We start from the raw sequence: 22455 nt of genomic DNA, 5'->3' as shown, positions 1-22455 counted from the left end.
ACGGATTGATGGACGAACAGACAGACGGATGGATGAATGGACACAATCATGCATGAATGTACAGACGAATGGACAGGCGAATAGATAGATAGATAGATAGATAGATAGATAGATAGATAGATAGATAGATAGATAGATAGATATTTGACGGATGGATGGACAAACAGACAGACGGATGGATGGATGGACACAATCATGCATGAATGGACGGACGGACAGACAGAGACAGGCAGACAGACAGAAAGACAGATAGATAGATAGATAGATAGATAGATAGATAGATAGATAGATAGACAGACAGATAGATAGACGGACAGATGAACGGACGGATAGATGGATGGATGAATAAAAAATTGATGGATAGACAGACAAATGGATGAATAGACAAAATAATGCATGGACAGACGGACAGATAGATAGTTTTGCTTTTGAGATTTTTCCATGTGTTGTTTTTATTATTATTATTATTATTTATTTTTTTTTTTTTAATATATATTGATATGCAATAACGTCCATACATAGTCTGTGGCTTCACTTCCCACTTTTATGTGGTCACTGTTGCGTTTTAGAGAGCAATATGAATTGCCACCATCCATGTCAGCATGTGTAATAAAGCTAACAGCAATATTACAGCAGCAGAACTCGACCTATGACCGGCCCTGATACTCCACTGTCCGCTCACACAGCGGACTGACTGACGGGACGCCAACACAACAACACACACCCGGAAAACACCCGCCGTTCATCATGGAGCGAAAAGTGGCGAAGGAATTTCGGCATAAGGTGGGCTTTGAAACTGTTACTGTCTAATTTAAAATATGTGTTAACTGTGTTGTTAGCATTACTATTAGTTATTATTGGTCTGGTTCTTTCGCTCTCGCTGCTCAAGAATAGCGAAGGAGCCCGCATCCTTCACTTTTACGCTATAAAATATTACTAAAGTAAGTCAAATTAATATTCGCCTAGTTTTGTATATGAAAAGTATTACTGTGTCCATAGAAACCGTCGTTATTTGATCGGTTAAGTTTGTTTTGCACTGTAAAGGTCCACACCTAGCAACACCTAGGTCCACTCTGTGGTGTTTTAGATGGTTTTACAGTTAACATGTTACTAGTATAGTTTAACGATTTCGAAGTAATGACATGTTTAGACGCATTTTATTGCATTTTAGTCTAAAGGCGTAATTTACCGGTGTAAAGGTAAGCTGTGTGTGACGTCGCATAATATACGCGTTCTGATTGGCTGAGGAGGTGACAGATGTACTATGTGTGCTAAAAAATAGCTGTACAACATGTATTAATTACTTTTTATCTCCTTTTAAATGTGAAGTTAACATTTTGTTGTGGTTGCATGTTTGATTACATATTTAATTAACTCTGAAGTATTTAATTCTGGCTGCTATTTATATGCTCATATTTATTTTTAAGACACCATGTGACCGCTGTGTGTAACTGTAGAGTTGTACCATCTGTTGTGTGCATGGAGTTACACAATGGACAGTTTTTTACAGCATTAGCTGAAGTGGCAGAGATGTGTGGTCAGGCGGAAATGATCGTGCCATTTATTGTTGAGCCTGTCTTATTGCCTGTAGATGGGGGTGGCAAACCTGTGCCACACTATAAATTAGAAAGCTTTGCATTTTATTTTGGTTTCTCCTCTATGACAAATACATTATGCTGTCGACCTTTCTGTTAATTTGTCTCTTTCAAATAGCATAAACAGAGGAGGGTATAAAGTTGATTTTAGTTACGGATATCTGCTTTTAGTGTCAATTTATGATGCTAAAGTCCAAAGGTGGACTGCCATCTGGGCTTATCAAAATGTTTACGACTGCTTAAATAGTCTTTGAGTCAGTCACTGTTTTATTACATGAAGACTGATATTGGTGTTGATATGGATGGTTGTTGATTTGGGTGTCCTTTTTTATTTCCCCTCAGTGTTCACATAGTTTAATATTTTATGTTTTTGTTTATATATATATATATATATATATATATATATATATAAAGATAGATAGATAGATAGATATTCATTCATTTTCAAGCCATTTTATGTTTATTTATCCATATATTTTGTTTGTCTATTAAATTTTTTTGTTTGTTTTTAAGCCATTTTATTTATTTGTTTTGTTCATCAGTCTGTCCATTTTCGTTTGTTTATTCAGACAATTAAATTAATTTTGTTTTCAAGCCATTTTTTGTTTGTTTTGTTCATCTGTCCATTTTTGTTTGTTCATTTCGTCCATATTCATTCATTCATTTTGTTAATTCATTTATTTATCTAGTCACTTTATTTATTTGTTTGTTTGTTTTGTTTTGTTCTCTGTTTTTATCTGTTATACATTAATGTTGTTTATTAATTCAGTCCATTAAATTTGTTTGTTTGTTTGAGTTCAAGCCATTTTATGTGTTTGTTTGTTTTGTTCATCAGGGGTGCGTTTCCCATACAACAATGTAACTCACTGATTAACCTCCATAGTACGATGCATTGTTCTGGAAACTAACTAGCTAGTCACGACTGTTTCCCGAACACAGTCGCATCTCCGTCGTTTGAACCACGTTAGTTCAACATTGTAGGGCCGCTGTTAATGACGTCACCGAGTAATGATTTATGCTATTTAACTTATTAGAGATCTCTAAAATGCAGCTATATTAAACATGGCACCTGATGACTAATTTACTAGTTTTTGTTCCCTGTCATTTCGCTTTATTTGATGTTTGATTCATCGTAGGTTCCCTCTTACTTCATACTCCAGGGTTCCCGTAGGCATTTATGCGCATGTGCACTATTCAAAAATGTCGCTTGCAGAGGAAGCTGAAAAATACATAGATTAAAATGCATTTATATTTAGATCGAGTGAAAGATATAGATCGCACTGCATGTTAGCTTGCTTACTGTGTCCAAGAGCATAATTTATTGAGCCCATATGTCTTACTAACAAGAAACTATGCTTCTAACCACAGGTCGAGAGCTCTAGTTCCAACCATGTAAGTTTGTGACGCTGTTTGCGAATGTTCGTTTGAACTATGGTTTTGGGAAACACCGAATCGTTAAACTATGTTGGTAATGACGGAACTTGCGACCATAGTTGGCTAACGATGCTTTTGGGAAACGCACCCCTGTCCATTTTTGTTTGTTCATTCAGCCCATTAAATTAATTTATGATTTATTTGTTTGTTTTCAAGCCGTTTTCTTGTTTGTTTAGTTTACCTATTTGTTTTTGTTTGTTCATTTAGTCCACATTCATTCATTCATTCATTCATTCATTCATTTTTTACACATTCATGTTTGTTTATCTAACAACTTTATTTATCTGTTTGTCTGTTTGTTTGTTTTGTTTATTAATTTGTTTTCAAGCCTTTTCATTTGTTTGTTTGTTTATCCATAAGTTTTTTGTGTTTATTCAGTCCATTAAATTTATTTGTTTGTGTTGTTTGTTTTTGTTTTGTTCGTCCATTATTTTTTGTTGGTTTATGTAGTTTATTTATCTATTCATTATGCTCTTTCGTTCATTTGTTTATCCAGCCATTTGAATTATTTGTTTGTTTGTTTTCAAGCCATTTTATGTGTTTGTTTTTTCAATCGTCCATTTTTGTTTGCTCATTCAGTCCATTCAATTTAATTATTTGCTTGTTTGTTTTCAAACCATTTTGTTTTGTTCATCTGTCCATTTTTGTTTGTTTATTCAGCCAATTAAATGAATTAATTATTTGTTTGTTTTCAAGCCATTTTATTTGTTTGTTTTATTCAGCTTACCATTTTTGTTTGTTCATTTAGTCAATTTTCATTCATTCATTCATTCATTTTGTTAATTCATTTATTTATCTAGCCACTTTATTTATTTGTTTATTATTTGTTTGTTTTGTTTTGTTCTTTGTTTTTATGTTATACATTCATTTTGTTTATTAATTCAGTCCATTAAATTTGTTTGTTTGTTTGTTTTTGTTTTCAAGCCATTTTATTTGTTTGTTTGTTCATCCATCCATTTTTGTTTGCTCACTCAGTCCATTCAGTTTAATTATTTGCTTGTTTGTTTTCAAACCGTTTTTATTTGTTTGTTTTGTTAATCTATTTGTTTGTTCTTTATTAAGTCAATTTTGTTCATTCATTCATTCATTCATTCATTCATTCATTTTGCTCTTTTGTTTGTTTGTTTATCCAGCAATTTAATTCATTTATTTTTTAAGCCATTTTATTAGTTTGCTTGTTTTGTTCATCCATTCATTTTTGTTTGTTCATTCAGTCCATTAAATTTATTTATTTAGTTTTGCTCTTTTGTTTGTTTGTTTATCCAGCCATTTTAATTATTTGTTTGTTTGTTTAGTCCATTTTATTTATTTATTTATTTTGCTCTTTCATTTGTTTTCCAGCCATTTAATTTATTTGTTTGTTTTTGTTTTGTTTATTCATTTGTTTGTTCGTTCATTCAGTGCATTCAATTTGTTATTCAGTTTGCTTTTGTGTGTGTGTGTGTTTGTTTATTCAACCATTTCCTTTGTTTGTTTGTTCATTCTATCCATTTAACATTGTTTATCCAGCCATTTGTTTGTTCATTCAGCTTATTTATTCATTCATTCATTCATTCATTCTTTCATTCAGAGAACCCAAGAAGTTTGGCTTTTCAGTTTAGCATGCCAACCTCACATTACATACACTTCATTAGCATTCTTATGATAATAACACACCAACACTCTTATGTAAGGTGACACTGCTAGCATGATAAACGTCTTTATCTGAGCTCGGGAACATTAACAGGCTCAGCGGAGCAGATCTGAATTAATGATACTCACAATGCAGGAAAAGATCCACCTGACCTATTCCACTGAAAACAACAGCAGACCCAGCCAATCTGAGAGCCGCTTGACTTACAGACACACAATAGTTCCTCCACCTCTTCTCTCTCTGTCCCGACCTCTCCTCCTCACTCCACCTTCTCCTGACCTTCCGTCTTAGTCTCTCACTCAGTGAGAGAGAGATGTGTTACATCATTGACTGGCCAAAACGCTTCCTCAAAACATTTCTACAGCAGATTAGCCGTCACCAGGTAAAGGATGGGCATATGATTGCTTTTCTGATTATTAATGATGATCTGACCAGATGTTTGTGTGTTTGTGTTGTGCAGGTGGAGCTGCTGATTGATAATGAAGCAGAGAAGGACTATCTATATGATGTTCTCCGCATGTACCACCAGTAGGTTCACTCTAAAATATTTATTAAGAATAAGAATAAGAATAAGAATATAATAATAACCTTAGAAAACTTAGTTTTGTTGTTTTATTACATGTGGCCTGACATTGGAGTTGATTTGGAACAATTTAAATAGTTTATGTTTATTTTTATTTTTAATTTTAATTTCCCCACAGCATTCACATAGTTTAATGACTTCCTTTGTTATGAATAATATTTTAGATTGTTAATAATAAAAATATTCATGTAATAGGCTATTATATATAAAAATAAACTAAATTAAATGACAAAAAACAAATAATAATAATAATTATTGTTATTATTATTATTATTATTATTAGTGTTGCTGTTATTCAAAAATATACATTATAATAATAAAAATAATAGAATAAAAACTGTAATAATAAAGTATATATATATATATATATATATATATATATATATATATAATTGTTTTTGTTAATAATACTAATTGTTACATTGTATATATTTTAATAATAATAATAATAATAATAATAATAATAATAATAATAAGTGTTGCTGTTATTTAAAAAACTACATTATAATAATTGTTATTGTTATTCTTAATAAAATATATACCATAATATAATAGTTAATGTTGTTAATAATGCTAATTATTATATTGTATAATAATAATAATACTTATAATTATTATTATTATTGTTGTTGTTAATAAAATATACACTACAATATAAATACTATTGTTATTGTCAATAATACTAATTATTATTATATTGCATATTTTAAATAATAATAATAATAATAATAAGTGTCAGTAATACTGATATTATTCTTGCGAATTTGGCTATTATTATTATTGTTGTTGTTGTTGTTGTTGTTATAGATGTTATTATTATTTATTATTATTATTATATACTATAATATAAATACTTTTGTTATTGTCAATAATACTAATTATTATACTGCATATTTTTATTATTATTATTATTATTAGTAGTAGTAGTAGTAGTAGTAGTATTGTTTTTTGTTGTTGATAAAATATACACTATAATATAATTATTATTGTTATTGTCAATAATATAAATTATTATTGTAGTTCATATTTCATAGTTCATATTGAATACTACTACTACTACTACTACTACTACTACTACTACTACTACTAATAATAATAACAATGTATTATTATTATTATTATTATTATTAACATTGCTGTTGTTAATAAAATACATACCATAATACAATTAATAGGTATTGTCAATAATACTAATTATTATTATTATTATTGTTGTTGTTGTTGTTGTTGTTGTTGTTGTTTTAAACTGTATAGGCTCAAAAATGCAAAATGATCTGCAATTTATACAACTATTACTCAGAGTTAGTGATTTGAACAAACTACTTTGCAACCACCACAACAACCTAGCAAATACTTAGAAAACCATAGTAACCAGAAAATGTAAAAATCTATTTGTTTAATTGCAGTTGACAGATATTGCATACTTTTTCATTAAACTGAAAATTTTAAATTCTGCTAAGAATATAAATGGTGTCTAAATGTCTCAGCAGCAGTAGTGTGTACTGGAAACTTTTAGAGGCTGATAAATAATGTAATTTACCATCAGTAGTTCTGGTAATCTGTTGATCAAATGAAAACTCCACGGTGCATTCAAAAGCACAAAAGTATTCAGTGTCTGTTTATCGGAGTGTAACAGTAGGCAATGCTGAATGCATTCCCTCAGCTCTTTATTTGTGATCTTGTGCGTAAATCAACACAGCGTTGCTCCGCTGGACTGAAATAAGAGGTTTAATCCAATGGAAAAGTAACTTGGATCAGATCATTTCCACTGTCCTTCCTGCATTCAAGGGCAGCCATTCTCTCGCGTCCCTTTGTCTCTGATATCTGAGTCAGGAGTGAAATATCAATGATTCATAGAGCAGCTGCCTCCAAATTCATAAGCTTTATGTGGGTATAAAGTGTCATTTTCCACAGCAAGGAACAAATCAGGCTGTTTATGAAATAATTAATATAGGCTAGTAACTTTAAAAATCACAACAAGTAATACTTTATATAGAATAATTGTGACGTTGGACCACAAAACCAGTCTTAAGTAGCATGGGTATATTTGTAGCAATAGCCAAAAATACATTGTATGGGTCAAAATTATTGATTCTTCTTTTATGCCAAAAATCATTAGGATATCGAGTAAAGATCATGTTCCAAGAAGATATTTTGTAAATTCCCTAACATAAATATATCAAAATTTTTGATTAGTAATATGCATAGCTAAGAACTTTATTTAGACAACTTTAAATATTTATATATAAATAATCAAATAGTACATTTTGTAACTTTCAGGTTAAGGAAAAACCTGATTTTTCTGAAAGCATGTAAAAAAAAAAAAAAAAAAAAAAAGTCCAGTTATAAATATCAAGCAAAATTTGTGTCAGTGCAGAAATGTTTTATTTTATTTTATTTTATTTTATTTTATTTTATTTTATTTTATTTTATTTTATTTTATTTAAGAAACCTGTCAGGCAACAATCACTATTTTTGCAATTCTGTTTTGTGGTGCAGAAATTAAAAACGTCATCATTAAACCTAACCTTGTTTTATGCTCTATGTTTATGACCTTTCATTTATCTTATATTAAATAATGTAAATATTACATAATGATTGAAAAACACAGATTCTGTATTAAAAATAACCATTGACTATAAATATCAGCCAGAACTTCTTCAGCCAAAAACATACTATTTTACAAATATTTTGAAGATATAAATTATTTTTAAATGTATATTATGTTGTATTAACTTTCATGATACAGTGATGGGATTTAAGCAGTATTGTGCATTACAGTATTGAGAACCAGTGGTATTTTATTTTATTTTATTTTATTTTATTATTTTAGTTTAATTTAATTTAAAAATTTCCTTATTTTTGCAATTCTGTTTGGTGATGCAGATTTTACACAATTCATCATTTTTTTTTTTTTTATGTTTATGACCTTTAATTTAACTTGATGAAAAATGTTATATAATGACTGAGATCAGATTCATTATCATTCAAAATTTCAAAATTTCAGTGTCAGTGCATTCCTAATTTTCATTACTGTAGTATACCATAAAAAAAAAAAATATATATATATATATATATTTTTTTTTTATTTTATTTTTTTTTTTTTTTTTTTATACCAAGATGTATAAACTTTCATGATACAGTAATGAGCTGTATTTTGCATTACATTATTGAGAACCGGTGATAAAATGCTGAAATTTTCTGGAAATTATTTATTTTATTTTATTTTATTTGTTGTTTTAGAAACCTGTTGGATAACAGTCATTATTTTGCAGTTCTGTTTATTGGTGCAGAACGTAGACACTTAATCATTAAACCTAAACATATTCTTGTCTTAACACTTGTCTTATGCTTCATGTTTATGATCTTTCATTTACCTTAATGGAAAATATTAAATAATGACTGAATAACAGAGATTCAGTATATTGGACCGGTTGTAATTTAGGAAAAGGTCTTTTAATCCGCAAACTCTTTGTGCTGTTGTAATGTAGCCCTCCTATTTGCATGTGCTCAACCAGGTCCTGTTTAAATCACTCTTCTCTGCCCTTCACAGATCCATGGACATTCCTGTCCTGGTCGGCGACCTGAAGCTGGTAATAAATGAGCCCAAACGCCTTCCACTGTTTGATGCCATCAGACCCCTGATTCCTCTGAAGCACCAGGTGCAGTACGACCAACTCACGCCCAAGAGATCCAGGTGAGAGAGGAAACCAAGAACATAGACAATAAAGAGGTGTTAGGATAAGATGCTTTTGAGATGCATGGAAATGAATAACAGATGCAGGGAGAAAAAGGACACTGGAAATGAGAAGAGGAGGTAGAATGACAGCACCGCTCTCATCTCTAAAGAGAATCATTGTTTTCTCTCATGCTCAGTCAAACGTGGCAGTGGAACAGCGTTATTATGAGCACAGAGAGAGAAGCTTTATTCAACCGTGTCTAATGCACAGCGCTAATAGGGCCACAGTGAACTGGATTCTGTCTCCTCCCGTTGTGTTTTCTCAGAGATAAAAGGAAATAAGAGTAAAAACATTTTATTATATATATCAGGGTTATATTTAACTAAAACCATAAAAAATATCAAATCATTAACAAAGACTATAGTGGAACATAATACATTGCACTAAATTTGTTCAAATTTGACTAATTGTAGATGCTTCTGTTTTGTTTTCTATGAGCAGGAAGTTGAAGGAAGTCCGTCTGGACCGCACACATCCTGAGGGTCTGGGTTTGAGTGTTCGAGGTGGGCTGGAGTTCGGCTGTGGCCTCTTCATATCACAGACAGTCAAAGATGGACAGGCAGGAAATGTCGGCCTGCAGGTAAGAAAATCAACTCATATATGGGCTATTCTATAAAATTGGTGCACACTGCTGTCCCACAATCAAAAACACACATTTAAAAAGCATTTGAGTATTCAAATCTTAGATGTTTACTAATTTTCTATTGGAACCCACAATAATATTTAAAATATAAGTAAGGGTAATATATATAAAATCATCATTTAGTGGGTACCTGTGTTTGGGAAGTGGCTGTCCCGAACCCTAACCCCTAAATTTCAGCTTATGAAAATGATATTGAAATAATTTTTGTATTTTATTCCATTGTTGTTTTTAAAAATATATTTTTAATTTTTTGAAAAAAAAAGAAAAAAAAAAACATTTTATATTTTGTTTCTATATAATGAAACAGTATGTAAAAAAAATGTGTTTGGCATTTTCATGTCACTACTGAAACACTGTATGTTTTAGTTCATTGGCTGAGACTGATATTAACTACTGAATTTTAACAATTTGTTGAGTCAGCTTAAAATAATTTGTTACCCTGCTGCCTTAAAATTTTTGGTCAGTCAACTAAAATAAGTTTATTCAACTTGAAATGTTAAGTTGTACTAAGCAACATTGTAATAATTTTAACCCCTGTTTCGGAACAAAGCAATCGATCTACAGGTGTGAAAGCACCCTAAAATTGTCAGTACCGAAGTGACGTGACATGAAGTTTCGGTAGTGACATCTTTGTTTTTTTGGGTGTTATTCCATAAAATTGTCACTAAGGAAACAGTCACGACCGAAACATGTCATTATTGTAACAAATGGGAACACAAAATCATTTATTTGGGTAAAATAAAGTTTTAGTACAGTTAAGCAATTTTTTTTAGTATTTCAGTATGTTTTAGTTGTGTTTTAGTATGTGAGTTAAAATGAAGAGTTCAGATGCAAAACCAGCTAAATCCATCTTACGTTTTTTTTTCTTCTGAATTATCAACTAAGATGTTATGATAGTTTCTTGTTCAGTGCATATTTAAACTATTGAATCCTTAACTTTAAAATCAGTATGATTAAATTTTTGTCTTTCACAAAGATAAATTAGATTCAAAATACAACAAATCTCATAAATCACGTTTGAAAAATTGTTAAAATTGTAACTGTTATTGATTTACCTCTTAACTCTTTAACTTTCACTCCCATTTTTGAACACAGACATAAAAATGCACTATCCAGACTTAAATTTTTAGAATTCATGAATAAAAACATTTTGTAATATGATTTTGATGTACAAATTTCCAAGGTAATGCAATGTTGCATTTTAAAATGCCTTTCAAAGGATGAATTTTGAGATTTTAAGTTTTGAACTAATACATAATTTCTTATGATTTCTAAATTGTGATAGGGAAAAAGGCAACAAAGAAAGTCTTTTGTGACAAAGGTCAGAACTCCTGTTATGATGTAGATTTTTTTAAGATGCACTCTTGACATATATTAATGTATTACTTTTCCTACATGATTTGTAACACAAGAATATGGTAAAATATCTATTTAGGAGTCATGTCATGATTAGATTAGGATTTATTTGTAATAAGGTGAAGTAAACGTTCTACAGAGGGGATGGTGACAGTTAAAGGGTTAAAGCTTTTTAATTAAAAAAGTATCTTAATACTGCAGGTCGGTATAACCATTTTTATTAAATTATATATTACTGTGTTTCGGTAGTGACAAATTTGGGGAGAGGACAAATATTAACTTTCTGAAAATACAATATGAGAATTAACTGCACACTTACTACAAATGTGTACTTTAGCTATTATACAATTTGCATACAAAATTTGTGGAAAAAGACACAGTTTTCCAACTCTGACTTTGAACCAGTTTTGTAGAATGGCACATATAAACAGCATTGCTTTCACTGTTTCAGCAAGTAATGTATATTATGTAACAAAAAATGTAGAACATTATGGGTCAAGTTTGTGTGATTTACTACTTTAAACATGTTGGGACTCAAAGTACAGACTCTTTTGCCTTATATTAAATAGCTGATATAAAATGTTAAACATTCCAATTGATGTGTGTAATTTACTGGTGCTGCACACACACACACACACACACACACACACACACATTGTGTAATGTTTGTTTTTGTGAATTGTGGGGACTTTCCATAGACTGACCAAATGATATTGTGTATCCCCTAACCCAACCCTAATCCTAAACCTACCCCTTACAGAAAATATGTTTGCATTGTTACACTTTCAGATAAACATCATTTACTATTTTTAATCATTTTTAAAAACAGGCCGGTCCCCACAATGTCAAAAATTTCAGGTTTTACTATCCTTGTAGGAACATTTGGTCCCCACAATGTAGCAAAAACAAGTACACAAAAAAACATGATCAGTGCATCATCTCTCCACTAGGGGGCGCAATAAGCCTTCTTAAATTCTTCCCATCCTTCCCATCTAAACACACTTTACTTGTCCTTTACTGTAATCGTCATGATTAATGTTTCTTACATTAATCAAGGTCAAAGAATTCAAATGAAGCCCTTATGTTTTGAGTGCAAAATATGTATATATATACTGGGAAATTTTTTAGTATAATAAAGTGCTACTGGTATTTTAGTACTACATCAATTGAATAGCTGATATAGCTGAATAAATACGATTTCCATTGATGTATGGTTTGTTAGGATAGGACAATATTTGGGTGAGATACAACAATTTGAAAGTCTGGAATCTGAGGGTGCAAAATAATCAAAATATTGAGAAAATCACCTTTAAAGTTGTCCAAATGAAGTTCTTAGCAATGCATATTACTAATTAAGTTTTGATATATTTATGGTAGGAGATTTACAAAATATCTTCATGGAACATGATCTTTACTTAATATCCTAATGATTTTTGCCATAAAAGAAAAATGGATCATTTTGACCTATCTGATGTATTTTTGGCTATTGCCACAATTATACCCGTGCAACATAAGACTGGTTTTGTGGTCCAGGGTCACATATGTTACGTATTTTATATGAATGTGGTTTGTTGTGTTTTCTTCAGATTGGTGATGAGATTGTACGTATTAATGGCTACTCCATCTCGTCCTGCATTCATGAGGAGGTCATTAACCTCATCAAGACCAAGAAGACTGTGTCTTTAAAAGTCCGCCGTAAGATTTTACAGTCTTATATTGTTACATGCAAAGCTGACTTTATTAATTAGAGCAAAAGGAATTGCCTCTAATTCTACTGGGGTTAATTAATTAAGCTCTCAGTTTCACTGATTCAATCACAGTTGAACTGTGATTGATTTAACAGTTGAGTAGTTCATGGGACTATGTCTTCCCGCAGAGTATTCATTATTATTAATGATTCATTATTTATTGATGTTGTTTGTTACTTATTCCCATTGTGACTCTCTTCACAGATGTGGGAATGATTCCTGTCAAGAGGTAATTTGGTGTTATCACTCACTTGAATTACACAAAATTCTCCAATATGTGGAATAACTGTGAAATAAATTTCCTTAATGCTATTGCTAAATTATTTTTTTGTCATAATCAGCTCCTCTGAAGACAAACTGAAGTGGCAGTTTGTGGATCAGTTTGTGTCTGAATCAGGGGTAAGAGTTTCATCATATCGTCCTTTTTTAAAGTTCAAGTTGTTATTATTTTTTTATTTAGCCCTGCTTATTGTTTCATCTTAGGAGAAGAAGACTAGTGTGGCTGGTTTGGCTTCGATTGGAGGTAAAGAAATCAAGGAAAAGAAAGTATTCCTTAGCTTGGTGGGCACCAAAGGCATGGGAATCAGGTAAGTAAGAGATTGGATTACTCTAACTATACACTATAGCACACTTAATTAAAAATTATGAATAAAATTAATTATTTTTTGGGATTATCCCCCAAATTTTGAAAAATGTCATGAAGTGCACTGCATAACCATATGTTTGTCTTTGCACTGAAATGCTGTTATGTTTCTTTTGTTTCTTAAAAGAGAAGTCCACTTCCAGAACAACAATGTACAGATAATTTACTCACCCCCTTGTCATCCAAGATGTTCATGTTTTTCTTTCTTCAGTCATAAAGAAATTATGTTTTTTGAGGAAAACATTTGAGGATTTTTCTCCATATAATGGACTGATATGGTGCCCCGATTTTGAACTTCCAAAATGCAGTTTAAATGTGCCTTCAAACAATCCCAAATGCAGTTGTAAATTATCCCAGCTAAGGAAGAAGGGTCTATCTAGCAAACGATTAGTTATTTTCATTAAAAAAAATACAATTTATATACTTTTTAATGTCAAATGCTCGTCTTGTCTTACTCTCCCTGAATTCTGTGTGTTCTAGCTCAAGACAGTTAGGGTACGTCAAAAAACTTTGACCATATTTTCTCCCTCAACTTCAAAATCCTATATCGCTGTTTTACCTTTTTTGTTAAGGGTGTTTGCATCTTCTTTGCATGTTCACTTCTGCAGTGATGTAGGATGATTTTGAAATGATTTTTGAAGGAGTGAGAAAATTTGAGGGAGAAAATATGGTTGGAGTTTTTTGACGTACCCTAACTGTCTTGAGCCAGAATTCGCAGAGTTCAGGCAGAGCAAGACAAGACGAGCATTTGAGATTAAAAAGTATTTAAATTGTATTTTTTTAATGAAAATAACCGATTGTTTCACTAGAAAAGACCATTCTTCCACGAGGGATCATTTACAGCCGCATTTGGGATCGCTTGAAGCCGCATTTAAAATGCATTTTGGACGTTTCAATGCACCATATCAGTCCATTTTATGGAGCAAAATCCTGAAACGTTTTGCTCAAAAAACACAATTTCTTTACGACTGAAGAAAGAAAGTCATGAACATCTTGGATGACAAGGGGGTGAGTACATTATCTGTAAATTGTTGTTCTGGAAGTGGACTTCTCCTTTAACCAACCTACTTTTTTTGTTGAATGTTGAGACAAAGAAAGATTTCCTAAACATGTCTTTCGATTGTCCATTATAGCATATCGAGTGGACCAACACAGAAACCAGGCATCTATGTGAGCAATGTGAAGCCGGGTTCAGTTTCAGCTGAAGTGGGCTTACAGGTCATTTAATTTAATTCCCAGATTGAACTGCATTAATAGACCATTACTAATTGATTTTAGCATAGTACTAACACTCTACTGTGTGTTGGTGTGCCTTGTAGGTTGGCGACCAGATTGTGGAAGTCAATGGGGTGGATTTCACCAACCTGAGTCATCAAGAAGTGAGCAGGATCTTGCCCAAATGTCATCAATTAATGAAGAACCTCTTTGCATAGTTAACTGTTAACTGTGTCGCTAATGTATGTGTTTTCAGGCGGTGCGAGTGTTAAAGAGCAGCAGGAGTCTAACCATCACTGTCCTCACTGGAGCTGTAAGTTCACTGAGAGCCCACTAATACATTTCAACATCAGAAGTTTCAACGCAATGCTCTGTGGGGCTGTGTGGAATGAAAATCAATTTGCTTAGTATAAAGCTGCTGTAATTGACAGCTGTAGATGTTGGTTATAGTGTCTTTTTCATTTAACTGTCACTATAGTTGGTAAATTCATGTGAATTAAGCTTTATTCATGACATATATAACATCCTGTGCTTCAAGCATGTGGTCTGTACAGTATCTAATGGATTGTATTTGTGCGTATATTTCTGTAAACGTACTGATTTGTCCACTGTAAATTTCAGGGAAGCGAACTGTTTATGACGGATGAGGAGCGGCTGGCGGCTGAAGCTCGTCGTGAGCTTGAAAGACAAGAGCTAATGCATCAGAAGAGAGTGGCATTAGAGACCAACAAAATCATCAAAGAACAGCAGGAAAAAGAGCGCCAGTCAGTGAAAAAACACACACAACTGAACACTACACCAGCTAAGCTATTTAGACTGTATTCTTTTACATGTAAACACCTGTAAAAGAACATTTTTTCATGGTTCCTCTGAGATAAAACATTATTTTGTCACATAAATTTATTTATATAAGCACACATAAATCATAGGTACAGAACTTATCAGTGATCAAAAGTGGGCAAATTGGTATTGGAATGGCTAACGTTTAAATGAGACTATAGATTTATTAGACTGAAATTACCTCACGTTGTCATGTAAAACAGTCATGACTATAGACATAACAATGGACAAAACATCAAAGATCTACCAAAACAAATGCATAACAGCAGACAAAACACAAATGTGACTCTGGACCACAAAACCAGTCATAAGGGTTAGTTTTTCAAAACTGAGATTTATACATCATCTGAAAGCTGAATAAATACACTTTCCATTGATGTATGGTTTGTTAGAAGGAGACAAAAGTTGTCAGAGATAAACTATTTGAAATCTGGAATCTTAGGGTGCAAAAAAATCTAAATATTGAGAAAATTGCCTTTAAAGTTGTCCAAATGAAGTTTTTAGCAATGCATATAGTAGTCAACATTTGAAGTAGATCAAAACCTTTTATCAAAGTTGTTCTAAAACCAAAACAATACACCATTCTTGTCTTAGGACAACTTTGACTTTTTTGATCCACTTCAAGGTTAAAACAAAAATGAGAATGCAGACATCTTTACATTATATGATATGCCTAAATGTGCCTAAATAACTACTTTTGTCAATAAATACTATTATAATTATGCTATAATATATAACATGTTTGAGCTGTAGTAATACAGTATATTGATAATAAATTAATCAGGCACTTTCTCTTTGTCTTTGTCTGATGACCGCTGATGAAAAATTTTAATTCCTTCATTAAATCTGCATTAAAAAGTTACCAATTTTATTGTTTTATATGTGCAATATTTTGCAGGAGAAAGATGGAGATATCACAGAAGACTGCAGAGGAAGAAGAACGCTATCGCAAAGAGATGGAGAGGTGACACTTGCGTAATATAGCCTAGCAAAAACATATTCAAAGTAAAAAGACCTCGGAAGGCAGAGCAGAGCAAATTGATATTGATGAAAGCAATGCTGTGAGGGATGGAATTACAGACTTTCACAACTTTTTTTTCCTGTGGAAACGTGTTCAATTTAATCTATTTGCATCATGTGTTTGTCAGAATTGAAGCAGCGGAAAAGAAGCACCATAAAGAGTGGGAAGAAGATTGGGGCTCCAAAGAAAAATCCAGATCTCCTTCCCCAGCTCCTTCTCCCTCACCTCCACCACCTGCACGTAACACACCTTCACCCAAACCTAAAACCTCCAGTAAGTTGACAATGCCTACAAAACCTCTCCAGTGCATGAACTTTGGATCCCTCAGTAGAACTACGCTATTCTCCTAAGATCAAATAACTGTTACCATTTCCCAAAAGGTGAAGCACTTTGCATTGATGTTACTCCTTTCTCCTCTGCATGAACAGATGTGCATTTATGTTGGAATGCATCATCTCTTTGTGTGATCTTTGCCTTTCTGTCTGATCTTTTGCCTTTTTGTTGTGCCGTGTCTATCAATTCCTGGTTCCATCAGCTGCTGATTCGTCTGAAGAAGAGACCGATGAAGTAAGTGAAGAATTCAGATGGCATTACAGACAAAAAGACTCTCTTCGACAAACTTAATCTATTTCGAGACACTTCAACTGCATGTAGACTATCTTTTTTGATATTTTGTTTGGTTGGATCATTTGGTAGCTTTCAGCTAGATGAATCTGCAGAATACACCATATCATGGTTGAGTTTTTGCATTGGACTTAATGTATCATTCTTGCTCTCTTAGCATTCGGTTGGTTCTACCGTTATGAAGGAAAGTTGCCTACACTCAAAAAGGTACATTGTGTGTGCAAGCATGTTGTGCAAGTTTTGGTGTGCTACAACTATGGAATATGGTGTTCATCTTGGAGATATGCCAGAATTTATGGTTTGCATGATAGTTGGGTTGACCTTGGTGAAAAGTCCACCAGGTGTTCTCAAATCATTTTGGATATTTAGAAAGGAAAAGAGACAAAAAAGAAGAAGAAGATGTCCAAGACGGACACTCTCACAGCTGAAAAAAAGAACAAGAAAGAGATGGAGTTCGAGCTGAAACTTGCAAAGGAGAAGGAAGAGATACTTGAGCGGGAGAAGCAGATGAAAATCAGCAGACTTCTGCAAGAGGTATCAGACTTCTTACAGTGAGGTTACAGTAGGGTTTTCCGACTCAAATCATGCTCCTTGTTTTTGTGTAATTGTGTGTAATTGATTCAGTATGTAGCCATGCCCTCTTGAAAAAAACAGCATAATCTGGTTAGATATGTTTTGAAGCATGGCAGCTGGTTTGAACTGGTTTAAGATGGTTCTTAATTTGTCATGAGCTGGTTTAAGATAGTCCTGAGCTGGTTAAAAGCTGGCTATGAGCTGGTCCTAAGCAGGAGCTAACTGCTTAGGACAAGGATAGGCAACATCAGTCCGGGAGTGCAGATGTCCTGCAGAGTTTAGCTCCAACCCTGAAAAAACCCTCACCTGTCTGTAGCCCTAGTAATTCTGAAGACCTTGATTAGCTGGTTCAGGTGTGTTTGATTAGGGTTGGAGCTAAACTCTGCAGGACAGCAGCATTCCTGGACTGACATTGCCTATCCCTGGCTTAGAACTAGCACCTGACCAGTTTAAACCAGCTCAGGATCAGCTTAAACCACCCCATGACCAACTAAAGACCATCTTAAATGAGCTCAAACCAGCTACAGTGCAAAACATACCTAACCTGCATATGCTGGTTCTTTTCAACAGGGTGTGAACAGTTGTGCCCTTTCCAATGGCATTTCAACAAGTTCTCATTGCTATATCAGAGTTTCCATGTTTGGGTGTGGCTTTACTAATTCAACCAGGTGTCAGAAACTGAGAGGGAAGATCTGGAAGAATCAGAGAAGGTGCAGCATTGGGTGGAGAGGCTTTGTCAAACCAGATTAGAGCAAATCTCATCAGTCGAAAATGATTCTCCAGAGGTAAAAACTACCAAGTTCCAATCCAGTATCCTGATTTGTGTTGGTCTTCTAGTCCATAGTTTGTTCATTCAGAGTTCTAAGCAATTAAAATATACCTTTAGATGTCTCCAACCCGTTCCCCTGTGTCAACTGGTCCCACCAATCGAAGGTTCCCTGGAGGCTTGACCTTGGCCACTACTGACCTTGATGACATCAACTTAGATGATGTGGACCAGAGTTTAGCCTTTGAAAAGACTAGCCCCAACTCCACCTACATCCAATCAAGCTCCCCCTCCTTTACCACTCCCTCCACCCTCACCCCTTCTTTACCAGACATCCAGTCATCGCCTTCCATCTCCAAGAACACAGCTCCCAATGCAACCCAGTCCCAGACAAGCCCAATTCATCAAAAGGTCATAGCCGACCACCCTTTTCCACCCCACTATTTTCCTTCAGTCATGGCTTAATGGTTAGAGAGTTGGCCTTCTAACGCAAGGGTTGCAGGTTTGAGTCTTAGTACCACCTGGGATTGTCAGTGGAGGAGTGAATAACCAGTACTCTTTTCCACCCTCAATACCACAACTGAGGTGAGACCCTTGAGCAAGGCACAGAATCCCCAACTGCTCCCTGGGCTGCCCACTACTCTGTGTGTGTCTTTGCTCACTGTGTGTCTGTACTTGAATGGGTACACCATACTTGGCCAAACGTTATGTCTTTCCTTCCTTTCCTTTCCTTCCCTTTACCACCACTTCCTCCTTCACCCCTGCACATGGAGGTGAAGTACCATGTAGAGTTGTCCAACTATCCCCGCTCCCCAAGCTTATCCGAACAGGGAAGCAGGTTTGGGGACAATGGTTACAGTCAGAGAAGGAGCTTCCACATCACCTTTCCCAGTGTTCTCTCATGTTTACCCAGTGCAAAGGTGACTACGACTTGATGGTTAGCATAGCATGAATTGATTATGTATGTCGTATAGGGGTGGGAATCTTTAGGCTCATCACTATTCAATCCAGTTTGATTCCATGACATTCCTGTCTTCACTGAAGTGAACACTGCAGTCTGGCTGTAACACATGGTTAATGTTGCATAGCCACTGCAGAAAATTAAACATAGATTTGATTCAGAATTGTTATTCATTTTTACCCACCTCATACATTGTACATACATGCATACCTTGAGTGTGCTGTTTTGCAGATGAGCTTAACTATTATTATTTTCTTTTTAAAGATATTTCTTAGAAAAGGATTATTTTTTGTTTATGCTATCATTTGGTTTGAGATTTTTCAGTGCTAGTGATTCCTATCATTGTTAGACTGTTGAAAACTTTATCCTTGTGGCCCAGTTGATGAGAAACACATCTCATTCTAGCAGGATATCTACCTCTAATAATCCACTGGTGAGTCCTCAGTTTGTAAATGATACATGCTTCACATTTAACTTAATTAATTCCATTTTTAGCTTGATTCAAATAAGACTGCAGTTAAAGACTTGTGTTTTCTTGCCCCCATGTAACAGACTTAAATGTTCTTTTAAATATATTTCATCTAGTTGACAGACAAAATATTATGCTTTACAACAGCTCCATGTTATGATATAAAAAAAATTTAAAATATAATGCATGATATATCCGATTCAGGAAGTTTAGATTTCTGAATGAATATATTTGAATGATATAGAATTATACATGTCTCAGAGCAACAAAGCTGTCATTTCATTTAAAAATGAAAGAAAATTTTAAGAACGTATAAATAGTGATTTCAAATTAAATCAGTCACAAATATTAAACATATTATTTCTTGCTGAAGCTACTTTTTGTAATGTCTGTTTGATGCTTTACACAACAATGACTTTAAATGATCTTTTGGGAGTAATTATGCAGACAAATTTGATGTAATTAATTAGATTAAAAATTTTAATGGACTGACAGCCCTAGTAACAATATGTACCTTTAAGGTAGCAATATGTATCATTGAGGTGTAAATAAGGTACAAAGATGTATCTTTTAACCTGTTCTATAGATATGCAGACCTCATTTTTACAAAAAATGACTTATTTTAAAGACAAAGACTCTTATTTTATTGAATTTCATATTTTTTAAAAATTCAGTTTTTAAACATTGAGTATTTGTGCTATATGAAGGGTTTCTAAAGTGTTTTTTGTTGTGTGGTTTGGATTGCATAACTCTTGAAGGTATATCATGCCCTGACCTTAAGTTTGTGTCCCTTACTGCTAACCTCTACATAGCAAATAGCCCCCAGCTCTCCAAACCAGCGGAGGCAGATCAACCCTGTCATGTCCAAACCCGTCATGCTACCTAGTCAGACCTCACATAGACCCACACTTCGCTCTGAGACCATGCAAGATGGCAAGTATCTGTGTATATATGATCTTTATGACTTTGATTCATTGGTTTGATTGTTGAACCAATTGCTGTTTGACTCACTGATTATAATGAGTTTTTCAAATTCAAGGAGGGCCAAATAAATGCTGCTTTTACTGATTGCACTGATTAAAAAGGTGGAAAGGACAGAAGAGAGAGGTGAAAAGAAAGATGATATTTCCATCTGCATACACAATGTCCCTTTCAGCATTAAACAGTCTTTGATTGATCAACCTGACAGACTGCTGCTCTCCCCTTCCTCAATCAGACAGTCAGTCCTACTCCATCAGATCACAAAGGAAGCTAATCGCTTTGCCCTGTCCTTGTGCCTCCATAATTAAATGAATGGGTGCTTGCCAAATTCTGTGGTTATTTTAGAAGGGTAACAAGAAGGGCAAGAGAGGAGAAGACCTTGTTGCCTTGAGGTGTCTTTTCAGTCTTTCATTATTGTTAAAGTTGTTTGCTATGGGTCAGGGTTAGAGAAGTTCACAATTTATGCACTTGGCAGCCAATTTTTATATAAGGTATACATATATCAGTTCATGGATTCCCTGGAAATCAAACCTTGGCATTGCTATCAACATTCTCCATTGTTATACCACAAATCGTGCAGTGATTCATTTTAGGTTGGCAGTTTTAGATTAACACTGAAGAAGGCACCCAAGTTATAAGTAAAGACACCTTAGCTGCTATTTAGCAACATCCTGGCAACTATTTAGACAAAAAATTAGAAATAAACTTTGGTCATTTATTATTTCACTTTTCACATAGTGAGCTGGTTTCTTTTTGGTCATTTTGGAAAACTCTTCACATAGTGAGCTGGTAGTGTTAAGGATAAAGCTTTACTGTGTGAAGAGTTTTGAGAAACCAACCAAAGTATTGAGAAATGTCTCCTAGTGGTTATAAAAAACTGTAACAGTTGCAAATGCCCAATGATTTGTCTTATTTTTTCACTCTTATCTACAGAACCATGTGTCCTTTCTCTCAAATTATCCTGTCTCTATCACCTCACCATCTTTACCACACTGTAATAGAGCATTAGTGCAGTCAAGCAGTCAGTGCATTTGTAAAACTCACAGATGCCAGAATTCATAGATAATAAGTTAATAGACCTATTTGCCATGCCGAGACAAACCTTATATGGCGTGTAATGAGATGGTGCAACCATTTACTGTGTGTGTGTTACTGTGTGGCATTTTTAAGAGTCTAATTATGTGTGTTTCAGCCCCCAGAGATGCTCAAACGGATGGTCACGTACAACACATCCTTTAAATCCAGCAAGAAACAAGTAACTGTCATCATTATTTTGTGTTACACCCCTCCTCTCTCTCAACACTCTGATCCTTAAGTGAAGTCTCAGCTGTCTGAGTGTATACATCTGCATGTGGAGTGTCTACTATGTTTCCCTGGAGTATGTTGGTAAAATGCATCCTTGTTATTTCTTAGACAATAATTAAAGTGGCCATTTCATGAGGAATATTTTATGTTTCCATGGGCATTTCCATAGAAGTTTTTATTTTATTTTTTTATAAAAATCATTTTAAATACTCAAAAACATTATGTATATGATTGCAATATTATGCTTGTTTTGGTTACATACTTTATATTTTTACCTTTCCATGACACTGAACTGGTCTCACAGTCTGAACTCATATGTATCACA

The 22455-nt window shown here is 33.6% G+C and overlaps 1 protein-coding gene across 1 annotated transcript; it reads left to right on the top strand.

The window, feature by feature from the left end:
- Positions 1-634: 634 nt before the first annotated feature.
- On the top strand, positions 635-22140 carry ush1c (Usher syndrome 1C). The gene is given in 23 exon segments (XM_051098943.1): positions 635-783; positions 5123-5190; positions 8799-8942; positions 9427-9565; positions 12571-12679; positions 12937-12961; positions 13074-13131; positions 13216-13319; positions 14509-14593; positions 14695-14754; positions 14847-14903; positions 15212-15354; positions 16329-16394; positions 16579-16724; positions 17233-17282; positions 17445-17609; positions 18317-18433; positions 18535-18653; positions 18655-18825; positions 19232-19334; positions 19755-19808; positions 20657-20821; positions 22018-22140. Coding segments are annotated over 23 exon segments (2307 nt in total). The 5' UTR covers positions 635-747.
- Positions 22141-22455: the final 315 nt, after the last annotated feature.

This window comes from Labeo rohita, chromosome 25 (assembly GCF_022985175.1).
Source record: "Labeo rohita strain BAU-BD-2019 chromosome 25, IGBB_LRoh.1.0, whole genome shotgun sequence".
NCBI classification, from domain to species: domain Eukaryota; kingdom Metazoa; phylum Chordata; class Actinopteri; order Cypriniformes; family Cyprinidae; genus Labeo; species Labeo rohita.
Note: the sequence above shows the minus strand (reverse complement) of the source record. Positions and strands in the feature narration are given on the sequence as shown.